This window comes from Poecile atricapillus, chromosome 3, assembly GCF_030490865.1.
Source record: "Poecile atricapillus isolate bPoeAtr1 chromosome 3, bPoeAtr1.hap1, whole genome shotgun sequence".
In the NCBI taxonomy this organism is placed as follows: Eukaryota; Metazoa; Chordata; class Aves; order Passeriformes; family Paridae; genus Poecile; species Poecile atricapillus.
The window spans coordinates 71,239,705-71,260,047 of record NC_081251.1 but is presented as its reverse complement, the minus strand read 5'-3'; the positions used below and the strand labels follow the sequence as shown (position 1 = coordinate 71,260,047).

The 20,343-nt window shown below is 39.5% G+C and overlaps 1 protein-coding gene across 2 annotated transcripts in view; it reads left to right on the top strand.

Annotated features, from left to right (window-relative positions):
- Positions 1–273: 273 nt before the first annotated feature.
- MAP3K21 (mitogen-activated protein kinase kinase kinase 21) overlaps positions 274–20,343 on the top strand; it is a 42,077-nt gene continuing 22,007 nt past the window's right edge. For both annotated transcript variants that reach the window (XM_058836345.1, XM_058836344.1), the window contains exons 1-2: positions 274–1,131; positions 18,828–19,008. In XM_058836345.1, coding sequence (XP_058692328.1) covers positions 396–1,131; positions 18,828–19,008 — 917 coding nt within the window. In that variant the 5' untranslated portion in view covers positions 274–395. The remainder of the gene's footprint in view (positions 1,132–18,827; positions 19,009–20,343) is intronic.

Below are 20,343 nucleotides of genomic sequence, written 5' to 3'. Positions count from 1 at the left end.
CAGCCCCCGAGGGACAAAACGGGGGGGTCATAGCCGCCTCCGCCTCGTCCCCCGGCTCCGCGGGACCGCACCGGCCCCTCCGCCCGCCGCGCCCCGCCACACGTGACGGCGGGCGGCCAATCGGCGGGCCCGGGCGGGCGGGCGCGGGGCACCGGCGCTGCCCTCCCCGCCTTTCCCGCGCGCGCCTGCGCTCTCCCTGCTGGAGCTCCGCGGCCGCGGCGGCGGCGACCGGGCCGGCCCGGGCGGCCCCGCCCCTGCCCGCGCCCCGCCCTCCCCTCCTGCGGCTCCCGCTCGGCGGCGGTGGCAGTGGCAGGTGAGGATGCGGCTGCGGCTGTGCGGGCGCTCCCGCGTCGGCGGCGCTGCTGCTGGTGGCGGCCGGGGCTGAGGTCGCTGCTATGGCTCTGCCGGGCGCCGGGGCGGCGGCGGCCGCCGGTGGCAGCGGGGGTCCGTGCCCGCTGTGGACGGCGCTGTACGACTACGAGGCGAGCGGCGAGGACGAGCTGAGCCTGCGGCGAGGGGACGTGGTGGAGGTGCTGTCGCAGGACGCGGCGGTGTCCGGCGACGACGGCTGGTGGGCGGGGAAGATCCGCCACCGCCTCGGCATCTTCCCGGCCAACTACGTGACCCGCCAGCCCCGCGGCGGAGCGGCGGCGGTGGGCAGCGGGCGGGGGGACCCCGCGGGGAGCCTAACGGAGATCGACTTCCAGCACCTGGAGCTGCAGGAGATCATCGGCGTGGGGGGCTTCGGGAAGGTGTACCGGGCCACCTGGCGGGGCCGCGAGGTGGCCGTGAAGGCGGCGCGGCAGGACCCCGACGAGGACATCACTGCCACGGCGGAGAGCGTGCGGCAGGAGGCCAAGCTCTTCTCCATGCTGCGGCATCCCAACATCATCGCCCTGCACGGGGTCTGCCTGCGGGAGCCCAACCTCTGCCTCGTCATGGAGTTCGCCCGCGGCGGATCCCTCAACAGGGCCCTGGCCGCCGCCCCCGGGGCCACGGCCGCCCGCGGGGGCCGCCGCATCCCCCCGCACATCCTGGTGAACTGGGCGGTGCAGATCGCCCGCGGCATGCTCTACCTGCACGACGAGGCCATCGTCCCCATCCTGCACCGGGACCTCAAGTCGAGCAACAGTGAGTCCCGGGCGGGGAGGGGAGTGGGGGAGGTGACGAGGGACCTTCGGACCGTGACGGCGGGGGGATGTCCCCGCCTCAGGCCGCTGGGCCCGGAGGGGGTCCCGGCGCTGGCCGCGGCGCGGGGGTGGGCGGCCGGGCCTGGACGGTCTCCGTCCGGGAGCCCTGTTCCACCGGGGGATGGGTGTCGCAACTCGGGCACCCAGTGCCAGAAGCTTGGGAAAGCGGCAGGTTGGTTTGCCGGGCTGTGAGCTGGCTACGAGCTCGTGGAAAGGTCGGGAGGAGCCGGGGGGTACCTTCAGCCCTCACAAAGTCCTGCCCTCTCGGAGGGGAGCTCACTTAAACCGGGATAAAATCCTGCGCGCGACCACAGTTGCAAATCTCCAAGGCTGTATTATCTCTGATGCGTTGTGTGGTCCTGGTTTTTAAAACTTACCCAAGGAACCAAGCGCCTTGTAAAGAAAATATTTAATAAGGGTATCACTTCTGTTTCACTGCCAAACAATCACATGTTTCTGGTTTTCACTGCATGCATTTAACGTTTCTAAAACTTACTCACTTAGCCAACACTGAGGTGGAAAAGGCAAGTACCTTAAAAGCAGTAGAAACTGTTGTTCAGATGCCAGATTTGCTTTCATCCCTTGGCATGGACAAATGCACCTGCAAGAATGAGGGAGTTGCTCAATTAGTGCTTAATGGCTCCTTGGCCCATCTGACAATACAGAAGCACCTAAGATTTTGGCCACTGTGCATTTGGAAGGCTGGCTTACTAGAACAAAGTGTTTATGGCTTGCCATTGTATTTGTGTTTAGAGATGATGACCTGAAAGTGGAAATCTATGTGTTTCCATACATATCTGAAGCTATCTCAACCCTTTCCTTTTTTCTTTTTTCCTGAACGTTCCAAAAGTGCAGCAATGTGTTAGTCTTTTTTTTTTTTTTTTTTCTTTTTCCCAGTTAGGAGTCCTTAAGTAGTCCAGTAGAAATAAAAAAAGCTTCATTCAAGTTCGAAGCACTTTGTTTAAAAGGCTGTGTGTCTTGAAGGTCACCATGCATGGGCTGTTAAGACAAGGCTCAGTCATGGGACTGACTGTTCTGAGAATACTTTCACTATTTGTTTGATAAAGAAAGAACCTAGCTCAGCTGTGTTTGTGGTTCTGTTTGTAGCACAGGCAGTGAACTCTTGGACCTTTAGCGTCATGGCCAACACCTTAATTTCTAGCAAGTGATCTGTAGGCACCTTGTGCCTGTTTAGTTTGCTGCTGTGTTTGGAATGAGCTGCTGCACCTTGAGTATTTAGTGTCTGTCCTTAGAGTGGGCTGCTGCGTGCTAGCAGCACGTTAAGTGACAGTGACTAAGTTCATGTCTGAAATAAATTCATAGCCCTGTGGTTTAGCATAACACTGGGAGCAGAGTTGGGTTCTGCTGAGAGCTGATTACCATTATCATCTTCTTGTATAGGGGTAATGGCAGAGGATTTCAAAAATACAATTCTGATTATAACCTCAGCCTATGTGCCTGTTCTCTGCTTCCATTACCAATTCCTGTTGCGGATGCACTTAACTTGAGCTAGTTAGATCTCTCACCTGTATTTCTTAATCTTAGCAAGATACTTCAAACAAACTTCTTAGTTTGAAGAAGTATGGAATATGCTAAGTAGAATTATGTCTCTTGATCATCCACTTAAATGATAGTGTTAGAAGACAATGATGCAGTGGTGGTACCATATACTGTTCAAAAACATTAATTTAAAATGACTGCAAGTCATGGCAGTATCCCCTGTTCTGGCAGCTTGTCCATTCATCGAAGACTTCCCTTCATTCTTCTTCTGGAGTCTTTTGCAGTCTTGCACAGTGGGAGTGGAATGCTGCCAGGGTTGACTGAGCGACTTGCCTGGCGTGGATAGTAACAGTTGTGCAGTGGCTGCAGCTCCAGGCAGGGGTCTGGCAGCGCCCATTCCTCACCTGCTCCTCACTGTTTTCCAGGCACTGCTTGCTAGTGGTGGTGGCTCAGTGCTCTCTCTCCCTTAAGCAGCTCTAGGTAGAATACAAATGTATCGGGTTTGTGCTAGCTTATTTTTGTTAAGAAGGACGTTTTTTTCTTCCTCTGTCAATAAATTAGAAAAATGACTGCCCTTGATATGGTGTGGTAACAAATGTTTCTCGAACTATTTCCCTGGCAAGTAGGCAGGAACTAATTTTTCCAGTGAGGGAAAGGGAGCCCCTTCTACCAGTGTATTTGATCCAGAAAAGGTATGTGTCTGGGCTTGTGGTTGGCAGGCAATAGCAAGCATCTCAAAGGCAAGCATGTTACTTCTCTCCCTGCAGTTTTATGGAGCTGGGATCTCTACAGCGTATCTAGTGTGGTTTCTCTGATGCCAAATTGACAGGACTGGAGAGAAAGTGCCACAAACAGAAGAGCCATGAGAGCAGCCAGCTTTTATTAACAGCAGTGACTATCTAGATTTGAATGCTCTTGTTTCATTTGGGTTTCCTTTTGAGAGGTAGGGAAAGGTTTGTGTTTCTGCCAGAGTAAGGGAAATTAATAGGTAAACAAACGTTTTCCATATTGGAAAGAAAAACTAACAAATTCGGTATTGAGGGCTGAACAAGGAAGTAAAGTATAACTCATGAGTTTTGTTAACAGCAGAGATTGTTTCTTCAGTTCTGGAGTCCATGTAAAATAAATTTAAATTTACAGGTTTTTCAGAAGTAGGCAAAACAAAGGTGTAAAGAACAGTTTTCGTTTTAGATATATGCAATTAAATTAAACATAGTAACCGTGGACTCTAATGTTGACTTAGGGATTGTGGGTGCTTTGTAAAACCTTGTGTGTCTGAAGTGGTGAGAAGTTTCACTAACAAAGATTATGACCTGTTTTGAGGATAACTTCTCATAAGCAGTTCTTATATTCCTCAATATACTTTATAGATTAAGGACATAATGTAAAATTAAAGATTAAGAGGTGAACTTTTACCTCATTTAAAATCTGAATAAAAATCATGGAAGAAAATTTGGTTTTTTTTCAAGCCATCATTGTTAGTCAAGGAATTCTGAATTAACTGATGCTTTAACTGAAAAGGAGATGTCTTAAAAATTGTGAGAATACTTGAATATTCCTAACTGTCTTCTGGGTGGGAATTTATTCTTGATAGAGCATACCAGCTGATTATGAAAAAAAATTAGGTTTTACTGGAAATAAAAGACAGGAATTCATCTGCAAGACTAGACACTAATAGTTATGTGTGTCTTTTTACCACATCTCAACTGTTTTTCTGATTCTTTGGAAGGGCAACTTTTTTGCTCTGAGGGAGTCAAATTTCTTGCCTCTGAGCAAGGGCACCCCATTAGTTACAAGACCTATGGTTATGTAAAGGCTCAGCACAGCCTCCCCTGCTTATTGTATCCCGAAGAAAGCTAGTAATGTGTTCAGCTAAAGTATGCCACGTTTTCACTTTCTGAAGTCAAGTGAAGAGAAAACAGATTGATGATTCTGGAGTTGATTTCAGACTGTGCACTGCTTCTGCCTTTATCTCTAGTGTAGCAGTTTTGTGTACTTCTAGGAAGCATTGCAATAAGTTCAGAATGTTTTGCTTATGGCATAGGTCTATCCATGATTACGAAGTTGACTATGTGTAGATTAAGTGTACTAACACAGCACTGATAAAGTGCTCTGTGCTCACTTGTCAGAGATGGATATGCCAGAAGGGTTTGGTTTGCTGTGGCTTTCACCAGCTCCTCCAACAATCCAGGATCTTTTGGAGGCCTCAGCTCTGTGAAGGGTGTGGAGTCTATATTGCTTTTTGAAATTGTTGAGGTCAGCTTGAGTTTCAAGGATTGTTGAATAAGACCATGGAAGTGACAGTGCTAATGAGAACTACTTGGAACATGAAGGAATCAAACATGCGAGAGGACAACCCAGTGTCATGTCATGTTCTTCAAACTGGTACAATGAGAAGCAATTAGGGAATATAAATAATTTGTTTTTAAAACCTTAAAAGGAAGTGTGATGTGCTTTGACTGAACTGTTGAATCAGTTGCTTTTGATGAGGCAAGGTGTCCTGAAGTTTGAGAAAAGCAAGAAAAAGTTCTCTCTGGTTCTTTGCTTTTACAGGTTATTTGCAGCAGAATTGTTCAAGTTATGCTATTAAACACCTTTAAAATAAGATGGAGATGTTTTCCAGAATTCATAAAAACTGCTTTTTCTCAAACTTCTCTATACAGAAACTTTAGACTAGCTGTTCAGGCAGAGGAGGAGTAAGAAACTAGAATTAAGCCTATCTGCCATTTTCTAAACTGATTTTACGTAATCTGAAATCACTAGAGTGTGTAATTTGTCTCTTAACTGTTTTGAAGAGGTTAAGACTTGTTCACAAGTACAGTTTGTTATTAAATTTAGTTATTAAATGTTTGAAATTCAGAATCTTGTACAGTTACCAAGAGAATTCAAAATTGCATTCTGTTACAACTGTCTTTGGTAGTTTATAGACATAAGAGAGATGGCTTTTAAGTAGATTTGACCTTCAGCTTTCAAGTAGATTTCAGCATCCTTTGAAAATAAAATTCCAATTGCCCACTAATCGCAGTGAAACTTGGAGTTTTTTCTGTCAGTAGCACATTGACATTTACTGCTCACCTATTGTGGTGTAACAACTAAAATAACTGATTTTTTTAATACACAAATATTAAAAACACTCTTACCCAACTACATTTTAATTCATAATGCTACCCCAAACCAGAACTCTTCATCATCAAAAACAGTGAGCAAACACAACATGCAAACTAGAATGGGACTCCCCACATTCTTCATGGAGAGATCACCAGAAACCCTGGTGCAAACTTATGGGTATGTATTTTGCATCTCAATCTCCTCCTCTTGGCACTCCCATTTGTGGAATTTACAGTCTCATGTTGGCTTCCACGTCTCCGGTGTCCCTGGTGGACTACACCTGGCTCTGCCAAAGTGCCTGTCTCCAGTGCTGGGTGACTTGGGCACCTCCTGTAGCATGCTGCATATGCTGTAATTTGTTTGACACTGCTTGTAGTGCCTGGCTGGCTGCTAAGCTCCTGGTGGCTGGTGTCTCTGAGGTGTGGAGGGGAGTGGATGCTTTTCCTCGCAGAACTGACTGATGTCCCTCTGCCTTAAGGCAGCTGACTTTCATACAACCCACAGGAGGAACCATGTCTTTGAGAATGTGGTGTCACTTTGATAAATGTCAGTCAGGTAGAATAGTAGGCCAGAAGTTACTTAGCATTTTGAAATCTGTATGGTGTAGTTTTCCATGCCGTCTTCATTTAGGAAGTCACGGTACTTAAATGCTTTACATTGTTCTTAATTACTTAAAATCACATAAAGCTATGAAATCATACCAACTGTACCAGGTTCCTATCCCATCTCTGAGAGGTAGTAGCCCTGCCTTGTGCTTTGCTGTAAAAATAATGCTGCTGCATTACAACTTAAGAACTGGTCATACATCCTGAAGCAATTAGAAGTGTAAAAGCAGGAAGATTTTTATAACCTTGTTAGCTAAGTGCTCTTTAAAAAAATCAGAGAAAACCAAAATCAAACCACTTTCATGCAAACATTGGTAGGATTGCAAAATTTCATTAATTTGGGAAACAGCACCTGTTTTGAATGTTATGGTCTACTTAAAGTTAGCGTGCCATTGAATTCCAGTAAGTTTTTCTTTTGAATATTGTTGAAAGAGTTCTGTGTTTCATAAAACATTGCTCCCAGTAATTTTTTTCATTATTTCATGTGTGCTTGGATCATGTAGATAGGGATTCTATTTTTCGAGAGGCCCGGAAGGTTAGCTGGATTCTGTGGGAGCATCAAATGGTTAGCAGCCTTGAGCTAGAGTATTATCTTTTTCCAGTTCATCAAAGGCAATGCTATGTGCCTGTTTTAATATTCACTTGATAGATTTAATTGTTGCATATAAATATGTTGTATATTTGTGTTCAGAAAGATGCTGGAATTCGAGAGAGAACAATTTTGATTAACCGATTGCTGCGATTGTCTCAATCCACCATAGAATTAACTCAAGTGTTAATAACTTTAGTGTTCAAATGTTGTAGAGGCCTAATTTCCAGTTGAAGGATGTGTTTCATCCTTCATTTAAAAATAATATCCAGCATTTAACAATGATATTCAGGAACATTATCATTTTAATACAATATCCGTCAAATGAAATTTTGTGAGCTACTGCTCTGTAGCACAATATTTGAACAGTCTAAGCTTTCAGAGGAGGAATAATATCCAGCAGTTATTTTATTTGTAGATGAAGACTTAACTGCAGTAGCCATTTATTTCACCTCAGTTACCATCTTCTAAATTTGCTTGTGTTTGATGTTTTTCTGTGTCTCAAGTCTGAACATTAACAGGTGGAAAAAATTGCTCATTAATTTAGAACAAAGTCCTTCAAACTTAACAAGGCTGAAGTATATTTACATGTAGTGCTTAATGCTGAAAACAAGACTCCAGGCTGAAACACTAGCTGTATGTAATTTGCTTAATTAAAACCCCATGAACTTTTAATACCCCTATTTAGAACTCATTTTTAATATAGGCCTTCATTTTAATGTTAATGTTTTCCCAACTATGTCCATCTGACAACTGTAGAGAGTTGTTTCTTATTTGGTGTTGAGACTGCATCTTTAACAGGTAGGATTATTAAGTCAATAATATTACTTTGATCTTTCACTGGATGTAACTTGGTTTTTCATGTCTTTCTTCTCTCTGTTCTGTCATTGTAAAACACCAAGTGATCTGGTTTACAACTTTTGGAAGATTGTTGTTTGTTTCTTGGTTTGGTTTGTTGTTGTTTTGGGTTGTTTTTGTGGGTTTTTTCTGCTTTGTGTTATACTCATTCCTGGCAGGTTTCTACAGGGCTTTCATTTGCACCAGGGTTTCTGGTGGCCTCTTCATGGAGAATGTGAGGAGTCCCATTCTAGTCTGTATGTTGTGTTCACTCACAGTTTTTGATGATAAAGAGTTCTGCTTTGGCGTAGCATTATAAATTGAAGTGTGGGACTTTGGATAAGAGTGTTTTAAATATTGGTGTATTAAAGAAGACTGCAAGCATTATATGGCTCAATTTTTTTTTTATTTTTAAAGCTGGTACCCTAAGGATATGTTCATGTACCTTTCTGCCTCTGAAAATTAATACTGGGCCAGCAATCCATTTCCACAAAGGTCAGTGGAAAAACAGCTAAACACCTACTGTTAGCTGTTAAAATACTTATACAATTTTGTTCATTCCCTAAACAGAGAAAAATAAGTTTAACTGCTGACCATAACACTTGTTAAATGAGGTATTGTACTTAAATGAACAGACTAAAAAGTGTGGTTGGGATTTAGAGATTGGTAGTGTTATCCAAGCATTAGAAGAAATTGAGATATAACTTGAGTTTTCAGTTACAGATTATTCCCCCATCCCATTGGGACTGCAGGGACAGGGAATATCTTTGGACCCTCTTAGCAAATATTAAAAGTTCCAGGAAAATGTTCTGCAACCTCAGAGAAATAGAGAAGTAACACATCACTGAACTGTATTTGGATGTTGAATGCTTTGTGGATTCTATGACCTTAGAAGAGAATGGCGTTTTGTTTTCAATCTGTAAGTTTTCTTATCACTGAGTATGAACTTTCTTCTAAACTTGCTTCAGTGTTTCAAGTTCTGAAACAGGCTGACCTTGTATGATAAATATTTGCAAGGAGTGGTTGCAGCATATGTTAATCTCTGACCTTGACTTTTATTTCTGCTTATTTGTTAAAATTTAAGGCATTGAAATTTGTTTCAATGACTTTCAGTAATAATGTTTCTAAAAATGCAATATTTTTCTTTCTTTTTTTTTTTTTTTTCAGCTTTGGGATTGTTTTGTTTATTAGAAGCAAAATTAGGGCATTGAAGTAAACACAAATGCAGATTACATATAGATACAAACAGATAAATACCAAATGACTTGGCTGTCTATATTTGCAGTACAAAAATAACAATTAGTGTAATGTACATTCCTGGATTGACAGCTTTAAACTACATTTCATCATTTTCACCTTGCTTGACCATGTTACTAAGAGCCTAACTCAATCCAGTCACTAGAAATAAGTGGATGTTTAAATTTTAACCCACTTACTGCATGTTAGATTCATGGATTAAATATGGTAAGTTAGAAAAATACATATTTGTATGTCACCCCAGAAGTATTCTTCCTTCTCTGAGCTTCCGCCAACTTTAACCTTTTTTGTATGTGTGTGGGGTCATAGCTCCAGTTAAATCAGTCCTAGACATGCCAGTGTTGGCTACATAATCATTCTTTGTTCTCTTCATAGTGACTAAAATCTGTGTTTTGGCAGGTGTACTATTAACTCAGAGCTGATAAGTCGGCCCTCCCTCTCAAAAATGTAGGAGTAAATGCTTCATTGCTGTGGTTCATTATCGGACAAGTTAACCCTTGGAATGGGTTATATTTCACTTCTAAGTGTTTAGGCAGTTTTGTGATTTTTTTTTCTATTAGGATTAGATGCCACTGTTCTTCCTGGAGCTAATTGCTTTTATTTCCTCCTGTATTATGTAGAAAGGAAAAAAAAAAATGTACTTTTTAACTCATTGCTTAATGTTACACTAATTATTGAGACAATCATTTTTCCCTTTCATTTTCTGTTCTCAAGACAAGGACAGCACTGTCAAGTTTGCAGGGTTCTCATTCCAAATTAAGTGTTTTCACTTTGCTGTTGAAGATTAGAGTTCTTGAAAATGCTCAGTCCTGAGAGGGTATTGAAGAAACTGCAAGGATGGAATGCAGGAATCCTACCCCACAGAATATCTTTTGATGGGATTTTTTTTCTTCACAAGTTTTTTATTAAAAAAAAAAAGAAAAGTGGACTCAAAAGTAGTTGTTTTTTTCTGCTTTGTTTGGTAACAGGTTTTAGGCAATTTTTTTTTTTTTGGTTAAAACAGCAAAATATCTTTCAAATATTCTTTATAAAATAAACTGATAGCCTAAAAATTCTTCATAAAGTATAACCTACTAAAATTCCTCATAGAAATTATGTTAAAGGGGGTTCATGTTAACTGATAAAATTCTAAGGGAACTCAGTGACTAAGCCTGATAAAGTATCTACAACTAGAATTTGGATTCATAGCAGTTGGCATCTTCAAAGGACTCCAGGAATTTATTTTTTTTTGCTTTTGGTTTATTTAATGGCTTCTTTTCAATTGTAGATTTTGTCAAAGATGATGTTATAACGGAAAAAAAACATAACAAAACTGGATCCTATCTTTAAATCTCTGACTAAAATGTCACAAGATGTAATAAGGGTTGACCTTTTTCTGAAATGTTGTTTGACTTCCCGCTTGTTGCAGCAGGTGACGCGTGGTTTCCTTGGGCAGCTATAGCTGCATGAGGAGCCTTCCCCACTCACCTCCAGGCAGCTTCTCCCCTCTCCCACCTGTCAGCAGAATCTACACATCTCAGTCTCTGCCTGTGTGGTCAGTAGGTCAGGTTAAATCTAAGGAGAGATCTTAAATGCAGGGAACTACTCTAAGCTGGTTTATTTGCAGGATGCATTTCTGCTGAGCTACTTGGCTGGTTGAGTCTCCCAAGACTACCCAGTTGCTAGACTCAATCTGGGGGGAAAAAGCTGTAGAGAGTGAGGGGCTGTAAATGAAGACGAGATTAAGGTAAGTATTTCAGTTGCAGGAGGCTCTTACTGTCTTGTTTGTGACTACACCTCTTTTCTTCAGCTTTGCTAGTAAGTTACCTTTAAAAGTAGAATGCCTTTTTAATTTTTTAGGTATGTATCTATGTCTTTATATTAAACTTTATTTCATTTTGATGTGACCTGTTTTTTTGTATTAAATGTTCTAATTTCAGCACATCAAATGTACCTTGAGATAGGTCACAAAAAATAAAGCAACAAGGAAATTTGTAATTGTGGAATTTAACACATTATGATCAGGAAAAGTATGCCAACTATGCAAAGACTTTCATGTACTCAGAAGCTGTGCATTCTTCTGATTAGCTTGAAATACCAAACTGCATTGAGTCATGCTCTATTGACTTCAAAAAAATAACTGTAAATCCAAGCCAAATTTGAATCAAATATTTATGGCTTTAAAACTAAATATTGAAAAGGTGATTTGACTAATACTGTATGACTTAAATTGTTAGTTCTGAAGGAAGGTAACCTCTGTCAGATTTTGCCCCAGAATGCCATTTCTGTGATTATAAACCTCATCTGCATTGCCTGTTAAATTCTGTATACTGTATGACATATATTGATTTAGGGAATAGCCAGGTCTTAAATTAGGGTTAGGCAGGAAATTACTGTTTTCTCAAAGTTTTTATTGGAGGAAAGAAATTATACCTGATGTGTTACATATTGAATAAGACTTTTTATGCAGTTTGAATGTAATAACTATACTTTGCCTTGTATTTCGGGTTTTTTTAAGAATAGGATGAAGTTCATTAAAACAATAAATCACTTTCATAACAAGGATGGTGTTCTTTAAGGAATGGATTCACAGCCACTTTATTCTGCCACATTTGAAACTAGAACATTATCTTAGTCAGGAATTTACCACCTGTTATCCTTCTCATCTGCCTCCATTTTGGTTGCTGGGGTTTTTTGTTTCTATTTTGTTTTTTGTTTTTTCTTCAAAGCTTCCTTTTAAAAATAGCAAACGAAGAAAATAATTGCTGTTTCAAATTAGTGAGGAAGTTCTTGGTAGATAGCATACAACTGGCTGTTTTGAGTTTTAAGGCTAAGTTTCTGTATTGACTGATTTCCATGTAATGTGAAATTATGGAGGAATTGCTTTAATGAGGTTGTTTTTCTTAAATCTAATTTTTAAATAGGAGACTTAAGTTTAATGTTTTATTAAAGGGAACTTGAGAATGTTTCGTGTCCAGTCTACATTGATTTTTTGCTGATGTAATATCCAAATACTACATTTTTCAGAATTTACTGCTGATCTAGTGTTTAAATTATGAATATTTGAATGTCTGATTATAAATGCTTATTACCTCTAGTACTTCCTCTTACAGCAAGCACAATAGAAATTTGTTTTGCATTACAGACCTATCTGAAGAGCAAGTGAAGCACAAATGGCATGCAGTAAAGTAACTTGCAGCATCTGTAGTTAGTGCCAATAACTTGTTAAAACTGCTTCTTTCTCTCAAGTTTCCATTTGCCCGAAGTTGCTTTAATAATAGTTATTAAAGAAGTGAAGGAGAAGAAAGAAATGGTGACGCAAGGTGTGTTGGATCTGTTGAAATCTCCTGTCCCTTTTTCTCTCTTTCCTTTTCCCTCCATTTTCTCCAGAAGGCAGGTGACTCCTGATCATTCTCATGCTTTGGTGCTTTTGCCACGTATCCTACAATGAGATGTGCTTTTCTTATGAGGTTGGTGTGTATTTGTCAATTCATGATGTCAAGGGCTTTTTGTGTCAAGTCTTGTCTTGTTTTGGCTTCCAACTGGGAACACTTTGTTCAGGATTTTTTATTTTTTATTTTTTTTTTAGTGTATGTTGGCTCCTGTGAGGTACATTTTTTGGGTTGTTGATTGTTTCTTTTAAGCTGGATATTTTTAGAAAAATGCATTTAACAGCAAACTGTTCCTTTCAGTTAAGTTTGAAAATTAAGAACTGGTTATATGCCTGCTGTAAAGGGATATAGATAATGGAGGAGCACAGTATCCATAGAATAAAAACATCTCTTGCATATGTAATCAGAGTTTAAAGGATAAAATTCCCTTGCTGATGGTGACCTCTGAACTTAATCCAATGAGGCAATCACAATGTGACAGATACTAGCTACAGAGATAACAGAACCCATCCTGTGAGCCCACTAGAGAAAAGGAAGGTATTTAAGAAGCAGTGCTGCATAGGCAAAAATATCATCTTTTGCATATACAGAAGAGTTCTGATAAGTTAATGTTTTCACTTTGATATTTAATTTGTGGTTCACACCTAATTTTTTCACTATGATACTTAATCTACAGTTTAAAACCTGGACATGACTTCTATAAGCACTGTTGTAATTTTAATTTCTAATTACAATTGGAGCCAAATAACAGTTCCAAATAATGGAGGTGGGTCTCTTAATATGGACAAGGTATTGCGTTTCATTAATTGAATATACAACATTTTTTTTCTGCCTGTTAGTCCCCAGATAAAGATGCAGGGTCACCCTGCTGGTTTTGTTGCATGTTGGTTTAGCGAATTAACAGGAACCAGATTTCCTTGCAAACAGTGGGAGAGGGAAATGACTGGGTGCGGGGGGAACAGAGACAGTAGCAGCATTGTCTGGACGGTCTCTATTTGCAAGTAGAGTTGCAATCATAACAACTTTCTTTCCTTTATAGTATTCTCTAAGAATGACTTTGTCAGTGGTAAATGTAGTGGATGTGTAGGCATTCTTACAATAATCTCAGTAACTTAAGTAGCTGTTATATAGCTTATATTTGCAAAACCCATGATAGTCACCTGTTTAGCAAACTGCAGATAAAGTAGCAAGAAATGGTTGGTAGCAATTGACTATCTTGGGAAAATGAGGTTGATTAATGTTTTCTTTTTAGTACTCACAAACTAAGTAATATAAAAAGGGTATAATAGAAAGTATAAAGATGACAGGAGGGATGGAAAGGACTTCAGTATTTCAGGATGATTTTTTTCAAGTTTAAGCATTAGAAGATAGTTTGAATTCAGTACATTTGAGCTACTGAAAGTGTTCAATCCTTTGCCTTGGCTTCTCTCAGAATACCTTTTTTACTTAATTATTTTATATGTATGGCAACTGAAAAAAATCACCTGAAAACACTGGAATGCGTTGTTCATGCAGTAAAACTGATTTTAACTGTAGGAAGTGTTTGGATTTCAACAAAAATTTTAAATGAAGGGTTGTCTTATATGGGGACTTTGGCTAGATGAGGTTGGGGAAATACAATCTGTATGTACTTAGCAACAAAAAGAAACCTAAGACCATAGGAAATAACCCGCATTAAAAGAGTAGTATTGAAGAGCTTAGTTCTAGATAGAGGTTTCCTGGATGTCCTGCCTAAAATGCCTATCCAGGCCTCTGTCAGACATGCTGTAAATACTGTTTTTTAAGTTACATGAATTTTAACTAAAAAGGAGAGAAGCTGAGGCAGGAATGTGAGCCTTTTATTTAGAGTTATGCTTTAAACAAAGTGCTTACAGTTTAAATTAATACTTCTGGTTCTTCTCTAGGCTTTCAGCTTAGTCTTCAAAGCAACAGTGGGGGTGTCATTCTGTACCTGAGTTGGGCAGACGTGTGCCCCCAGGAATCTGGTTTGTCTAAATGTGCTCTGTTCTATTGTTTCTGGCTTATTGGCCCTTATGTAGACTCTTGCTTAATTTTTCCTTTTCCCCAGTAAAGTTTCAACCCAAGTTCAGAAGAACAGAGAATGCAGTTCTTGTTCAACTCTAGACAGACTTGGTCTGCTACTTTTTGTATATCTAACGTTTTGCTCACCTCAAGGCAGAGAGCTTTACTGCCTGAGTGGAGAGTTTGGAGATGGGAGTGATGGGATGGGAATGGCACAGGAAAAGGAGTGACAGCTGGGAGCATTTGAGAGCCGTTTTCCTGGGACTTGTGCCTCCTTTTCAAGCCTAAATTCTGTGCCTTTCTTGACTAAGAACACCTTGTATGGAAACAGTAGTGGAGTGGCAAAGAATTGTTGCTGAGTCTTTTCTAATTTGAGGAATGCAAACTTGGGAAATGCTGGCTGGCTCCGTGGCAGTGTTAGATTTTGGTTTCTGAAAGTGTGCAGAGCATCTTACCTGCCTGCATACTGTTACACATATATTCACATTGTGCCCTAAGATCAGTAGGAAAATACTCAAGCTGTAACAATGGTAGTGTAGAAAACAAGAAAGATTAATGACACCTCTGTTTCCGGAACCATTAGGTTTAACAGGAATGTGTGTTAAATCTTGCGGCTTTTTTGAAAAGTAAACTCTGCTTTACACTGCAGAGGAGGTCTGAAACGGGGATGGGAGAAAAAAGGCAATAAAATTCCCCACTCTGGTAGCTCCAGATTTAGAATTGAGTTTAATCAGAAGTGTACCTGTAAGATGGACCAGCCAGAGCACCCAGGAAAATATTTTGCATCAGTGTTGTAGGTCTGCATTCTGTTTCTAGGTACGGGTAACTTCTGTTCTCATAACTTCTCTGAACCTTTGTTTAGCCTAGGAAAAAGGACAAGCTCTTCTGATTTTATCTATATAAAAGACATTACTAGATACTAACTATTCTATTTTCTATGTCTGTTTCAGTTCCTGTTATTGGACACTTATGTGCAGGTTTTGTCATTCAGTATTTCATATGTGGTGTTGTGCTCTGTAAAATTATTTTGATTCCTCCCTGTTTCTACTGGACTAAGCCTTTTTTAGTGTCTTTTAGAATTGAAGCTACATGTAGCTTGCTAGTTTTCCTTCTGTAAGCCAGAATAGCCAGGCATTTCTTCTTCCTTCATCTCTTCTTTGAGAAGCTATAGATTTTACGATTGATCTTATGCAAATTTCCATATTTTTTAGTATGGTGGTCTTTTTTTTCTTAGAGTGGGCACTACCTTCTGACTGTGTGCCCAGGGATGTGGTGGAGTCACCATCTCTACAAATGTTCCAAAAACAAATGGATGTGGTACTTAGTGCTGTGGTTTAGTTGACGTGGTACTGTTTGGTCAAAGGTTGGACTTGATGATCTTGGAGATTTTTTCCAACCTTTATGATTCTATGGTATCTACTATTTTTAATATCAGTTTACTGCATAGCATTTAATTTTTCTCTTTGTTGCCCTGCAACAAAATGTTTCAGGGCATGTGCTGTCTTTCAAGGAGTATCTTTTTATTCAAGGAGTATCTGTTATATGGCACCCAAGCCTTTGCTATGTGATGTTAACAAATTTGCTTTCCCCTTGATCTCACTGCAGAAGGGTAGAGTCACAAAGAGGGATGTAATAACTCAGAATTTAGTTGAGAATGGTGTTGCTGATAGAAATCATATGCAACCTTAGACTACTTGGTCATTTTTTTATTTCTGGCTGGAATGTTTGGGTAACAATCCAAGGAAGAGTTTTACATTTGGGCCAAACTTAATTTCCTTCCATTTTGAATCATTCAGAAACATAGTATCTGGTTTTGCTTATGTAAAAATAAATACGGTGTTAGATAAATATCCTTATGTCCTACTTACATGTAATCAAGTAAGCACATAGGGTTTTCCTGCATTTCTGCATACCTAAGCTAATCTGTGGGTTTTGGTGGGTTTTGTTTCCAAATAATCTTTGTACATCTAAATATTTTGGGCTGTGCTTGCCAGGTGCAAAGCTCTAATGTAAGTATGAACTTCATTCTTTGTGGAAAATAAAAAGTCCGAAAAATATTGAAGTAAACCCAAAAGTGCTAAACTGGCTCTTGCCCAATTTAACATGTGTATTGTACTTGCATGTATATTGGAGCCAGAAAAGGCAACTTAAAGGGTTGGTAAATGAAAGGAGAGGGATGCTGAGTAAACAGGGTAAACTGGTGATGGTAAAATGACTTCTCCCAGGTTAGCAGCCAGCAAGGGCCAGGAAGCTATGGAAGAGGCAGAAGGATGCTATAGTAAAGGTTGCTAGGCTACTCCAAGGTAAGCTCTTAGGAAGTGCCGCTCAGCTATGCTGAGCATTTTTACTGCCCATCTGCTAAGTAATGTGTGTGTAGTCTTGTTTGCCTGGCTACCAGCCGGAAATGGAAGTTTGAACTGCTAAAAAATGTTGTCCCTTTGTAGGATGAAACTTGGTCACATGCCAGTTATTACCTTTTGCAAGACTGACTGTTTTTGGTTTCGGTCACATTGACTGACAAGGAATGTTAGGAATTCTGCTGAACATGTTTGAAATGGAACAGCAAACAATAGGTCTTTGATTCAAGTATAAAAGTATAAAAACTTGCATGAATTTAACCTGTCCTGGTGGTTCTCATTGGTGAGGTCTTGGTTTGTCTGTACTGTTTTGGCCTTTCTTTTGCTTTGTTAAGAAGCTTATTGAAAATGGAATGTGGGTTCTTTTCCTTTTATCTGGATTTGATGTCATTTTTGAAATATCTGTAAGAGGTAATCTCTACCAGTAAGAATTATTTCTTTCAATTGCAAGTGCAAGGTCATCAGTTTTTCTTCTGTAAGGGAGGGTAAGTCTTCATCTGCTTTTTTGGTAATGCATGTCCTGTACTGTGTTTTGCTCTACATATAGGTAGAAAACACACATTTACACTTCTTACATGTAATTTAATTTTTGGTCTTTGTCCCAGGAGATCATTTTAACAGAAAGTTAAAACTAACTCACAAACAGGGACAGAAGAACTGAATATGGAATTAAAATTATGGTGTGTTAAAATGATTCCATCTGTTGTCTCCCTCCTTGTGAGCTCTAACACAATTGCCCAGTTCTCTTCTTGTAACACCGTTTCCTGAACAGGTGCTACAACTCTGCCAATAATGTTGTCTCATGAACAAGTCAGACACTGTAAGATGCAGCAGCAAAAAAAGGATAACTTACTCTTCAACATTCATGAAGGTGCAGTGTGTATAACATAAAAAGGGACTGGATCCAAATCCAGTGGCCTATTGCCAGTTGCGGACTCTAAAGGCAAACTCATTCCCCTGGCATATATCTTCCCAACTTTGTTCTGATATGTAGCCCAGGGATTTCATGAAAATAAGCTAACTTTTTTAATATAAATTTTAAATTTATATAAATAAATAAAATATAAATATATAATATAAATAATTTTTTTTCTTTCTAAATTCCCTATATCAAGTTGACGTCTGTGAATTTGTGGGGGTGCTTTTTAAATCTATGTTAAATAATAATATTCACATACCATGCCAAGAATTCCAAAGTTCAGAATGTTGCTGCAAAGTTCACCTATGTGTTGTGTGAAAGACTGACACATGTTTGATTCTCATTGCTAATTTTACCCACTGGTGTCCATTTCTTGTAGTGAGAAACTTTGAACAATTATTACCTCTAGTTTTCTTCACTAACAAGGCATTGTTATATAGATTTTTGTTTGCAAATGTTCCTTTTCCTCAGGGAAGACTTCTTGTCTACTACCCATTCCTTGTAGATGTGGTTATGTTGTTTTGAGTACCCCTCTTGTGACCTTCCCCGTACCTCTTTCAGTTGTTACACGTTTTCGGAGATGAGTAGGGGCCAGGATTGGCACTATTAAGAATGGATTTTATACAGTGACATAATGTATCCTACTTTGTTTTATCAGTCTTTTATATGAATTCTTAACGTTTGTTTTTGGTTTACTACTGCTGCTGTTTTTATTATTCCAGAATCTTCTTGCAAAGTGGGCAATTTTCTAGCAGCCTGTCATCATCTGGAATATTAGGATTCTGGGCTTACTCAAATGATTTGATTTACTTTCCATCTCCAGTGTATTTGTTGTGCAAATTTGATATATGCTCATACAGTTGCATAAAAAGCTCATGACACTGTAGGTATTTCTTGGTTTTATAGCTTGGAATAGCTTAAAATTATCAAAAAACATTTCATGGATATAAAAATTGTAATAATATTTTCATGACACTAAGCAATTATCTGTGCAGTACAAGTTGTGAAATTAATAACAGGAATTTTTTTTTTAATTGCCATTGCATTAATTGACAAACTCAATCTTTTGCAGTTTTGTTGCTAGAGAAGATGGAACATGATGACATTTGTAATAAAACTCTGAAGATTACAGACTTTGGTCTGGCTAGAGAGTGGCACAGAACAACCAAAATGAGTGCAGCAGGAACTTATGCATGGATGGCTCCAGAAGTTATCAAGTCCTCCATGTTTTCTAAAGGAAGTGATATTTGGAGGTAAGAAGTTTGTCTGCTGAAGACCATGTTCAGTGGAACTGTGTTAAGGGTTTTGACAGAACTTTTTTTCGTTGTTTGTTAGGTTATTGCCTCAGCATATGGCCAGTTTAGCTCTTCTAAGAAATAAACACATTTTTTCATATTTACTTGAGTTGCTAAACCTTTTATTATCCATTACTTGCAAACAGGGGGAGGAAGAGGGAAAATAAAGAATATTTTTTTTTAAAGCAAGCTCTCATTAGGAGAAGCCTTTAAAATATTTGTTGGTTAACATACCCAAGTGTTTCTCTGGAGTCTTAATCTAAATAACTGTATGCTCTTGATGTATGATTGGTCTCATTTTGGTAGGTTTATTTTATATTAGATGCATGAAAACGCTCAGTTTGCTTAAAAATGGGACCAACCAAGAATTGCCTTATATGCCTGATAAATAATAGTGAGGTGCAAACCAGAACTTTGCTGAGTGTAACCTTGAATTAGTGCTGTTTTTAGGAATCTGGAATGTGATTGTGTGTAAAAGTTAATACTAGATTAAAGCTTCTACATTTACAGAGATTTTGCTTCCAGTAGCTGGAGTAAGGAGAGTGTATTCAGCACAAAATTGTTTTAACTTGATCTCTAATATAAAAGGTGGGAAATTGCCTGTGTTAAATTTGTGATTTCTCATTTAAGATGTTTTTGTGGATAATATAAATAATATCTCTCTCATTACTGATGCTTTTTTTTGAGTGGTGTAGTGTGGGATACATGTACTGTAGAAAGGCAATTCAAACTTCAGTTTTAATTTAGTTCAGTTTTGTGAGTGCAGAAAAGCAGTGATTGCACAATAGGCTCTAAAAGCTGCTGTGCCCCACCTTGAAAAGTCTGCATTTCCTTTCTTTTTGATGTGCTTTCTCTGAAGGGTCCAAGATAGCTATTTCGGGAAGGAGGGGAGGACTTTAATCTGTTTTCTCCTGCTGCTTTATGCATGTTCTGTATTGTATAATTGTAAAATAGGGTCCTATTTTGCTTAAATGCATGATATTCTGCAGCATGAAGTAATACTTCTGGTATTCTCGTGATGATTCTGTATCTGCACTGCTGTTTTGTGACGCTCATTTGTCTTGTCTCTGGAAACAATTTTATTTGCATTAGTCTCAGTTGATGCCCTGTTGGGAAGCATCTTTGGCCTCATTCTTTTTTTTTTCCATTCTTTCTTACTTTTTTCTATTTTTTTTTCTTTTGCGGGATGGAGGTTGGGTGTAGGCGTTTCCCTAATCAGCTGTATTCCATGCTTAATTACAGGTCCTGTCCAGTCTTGTTGCTGTGATTTTAGGTATCTGAGGGGGTATGCTT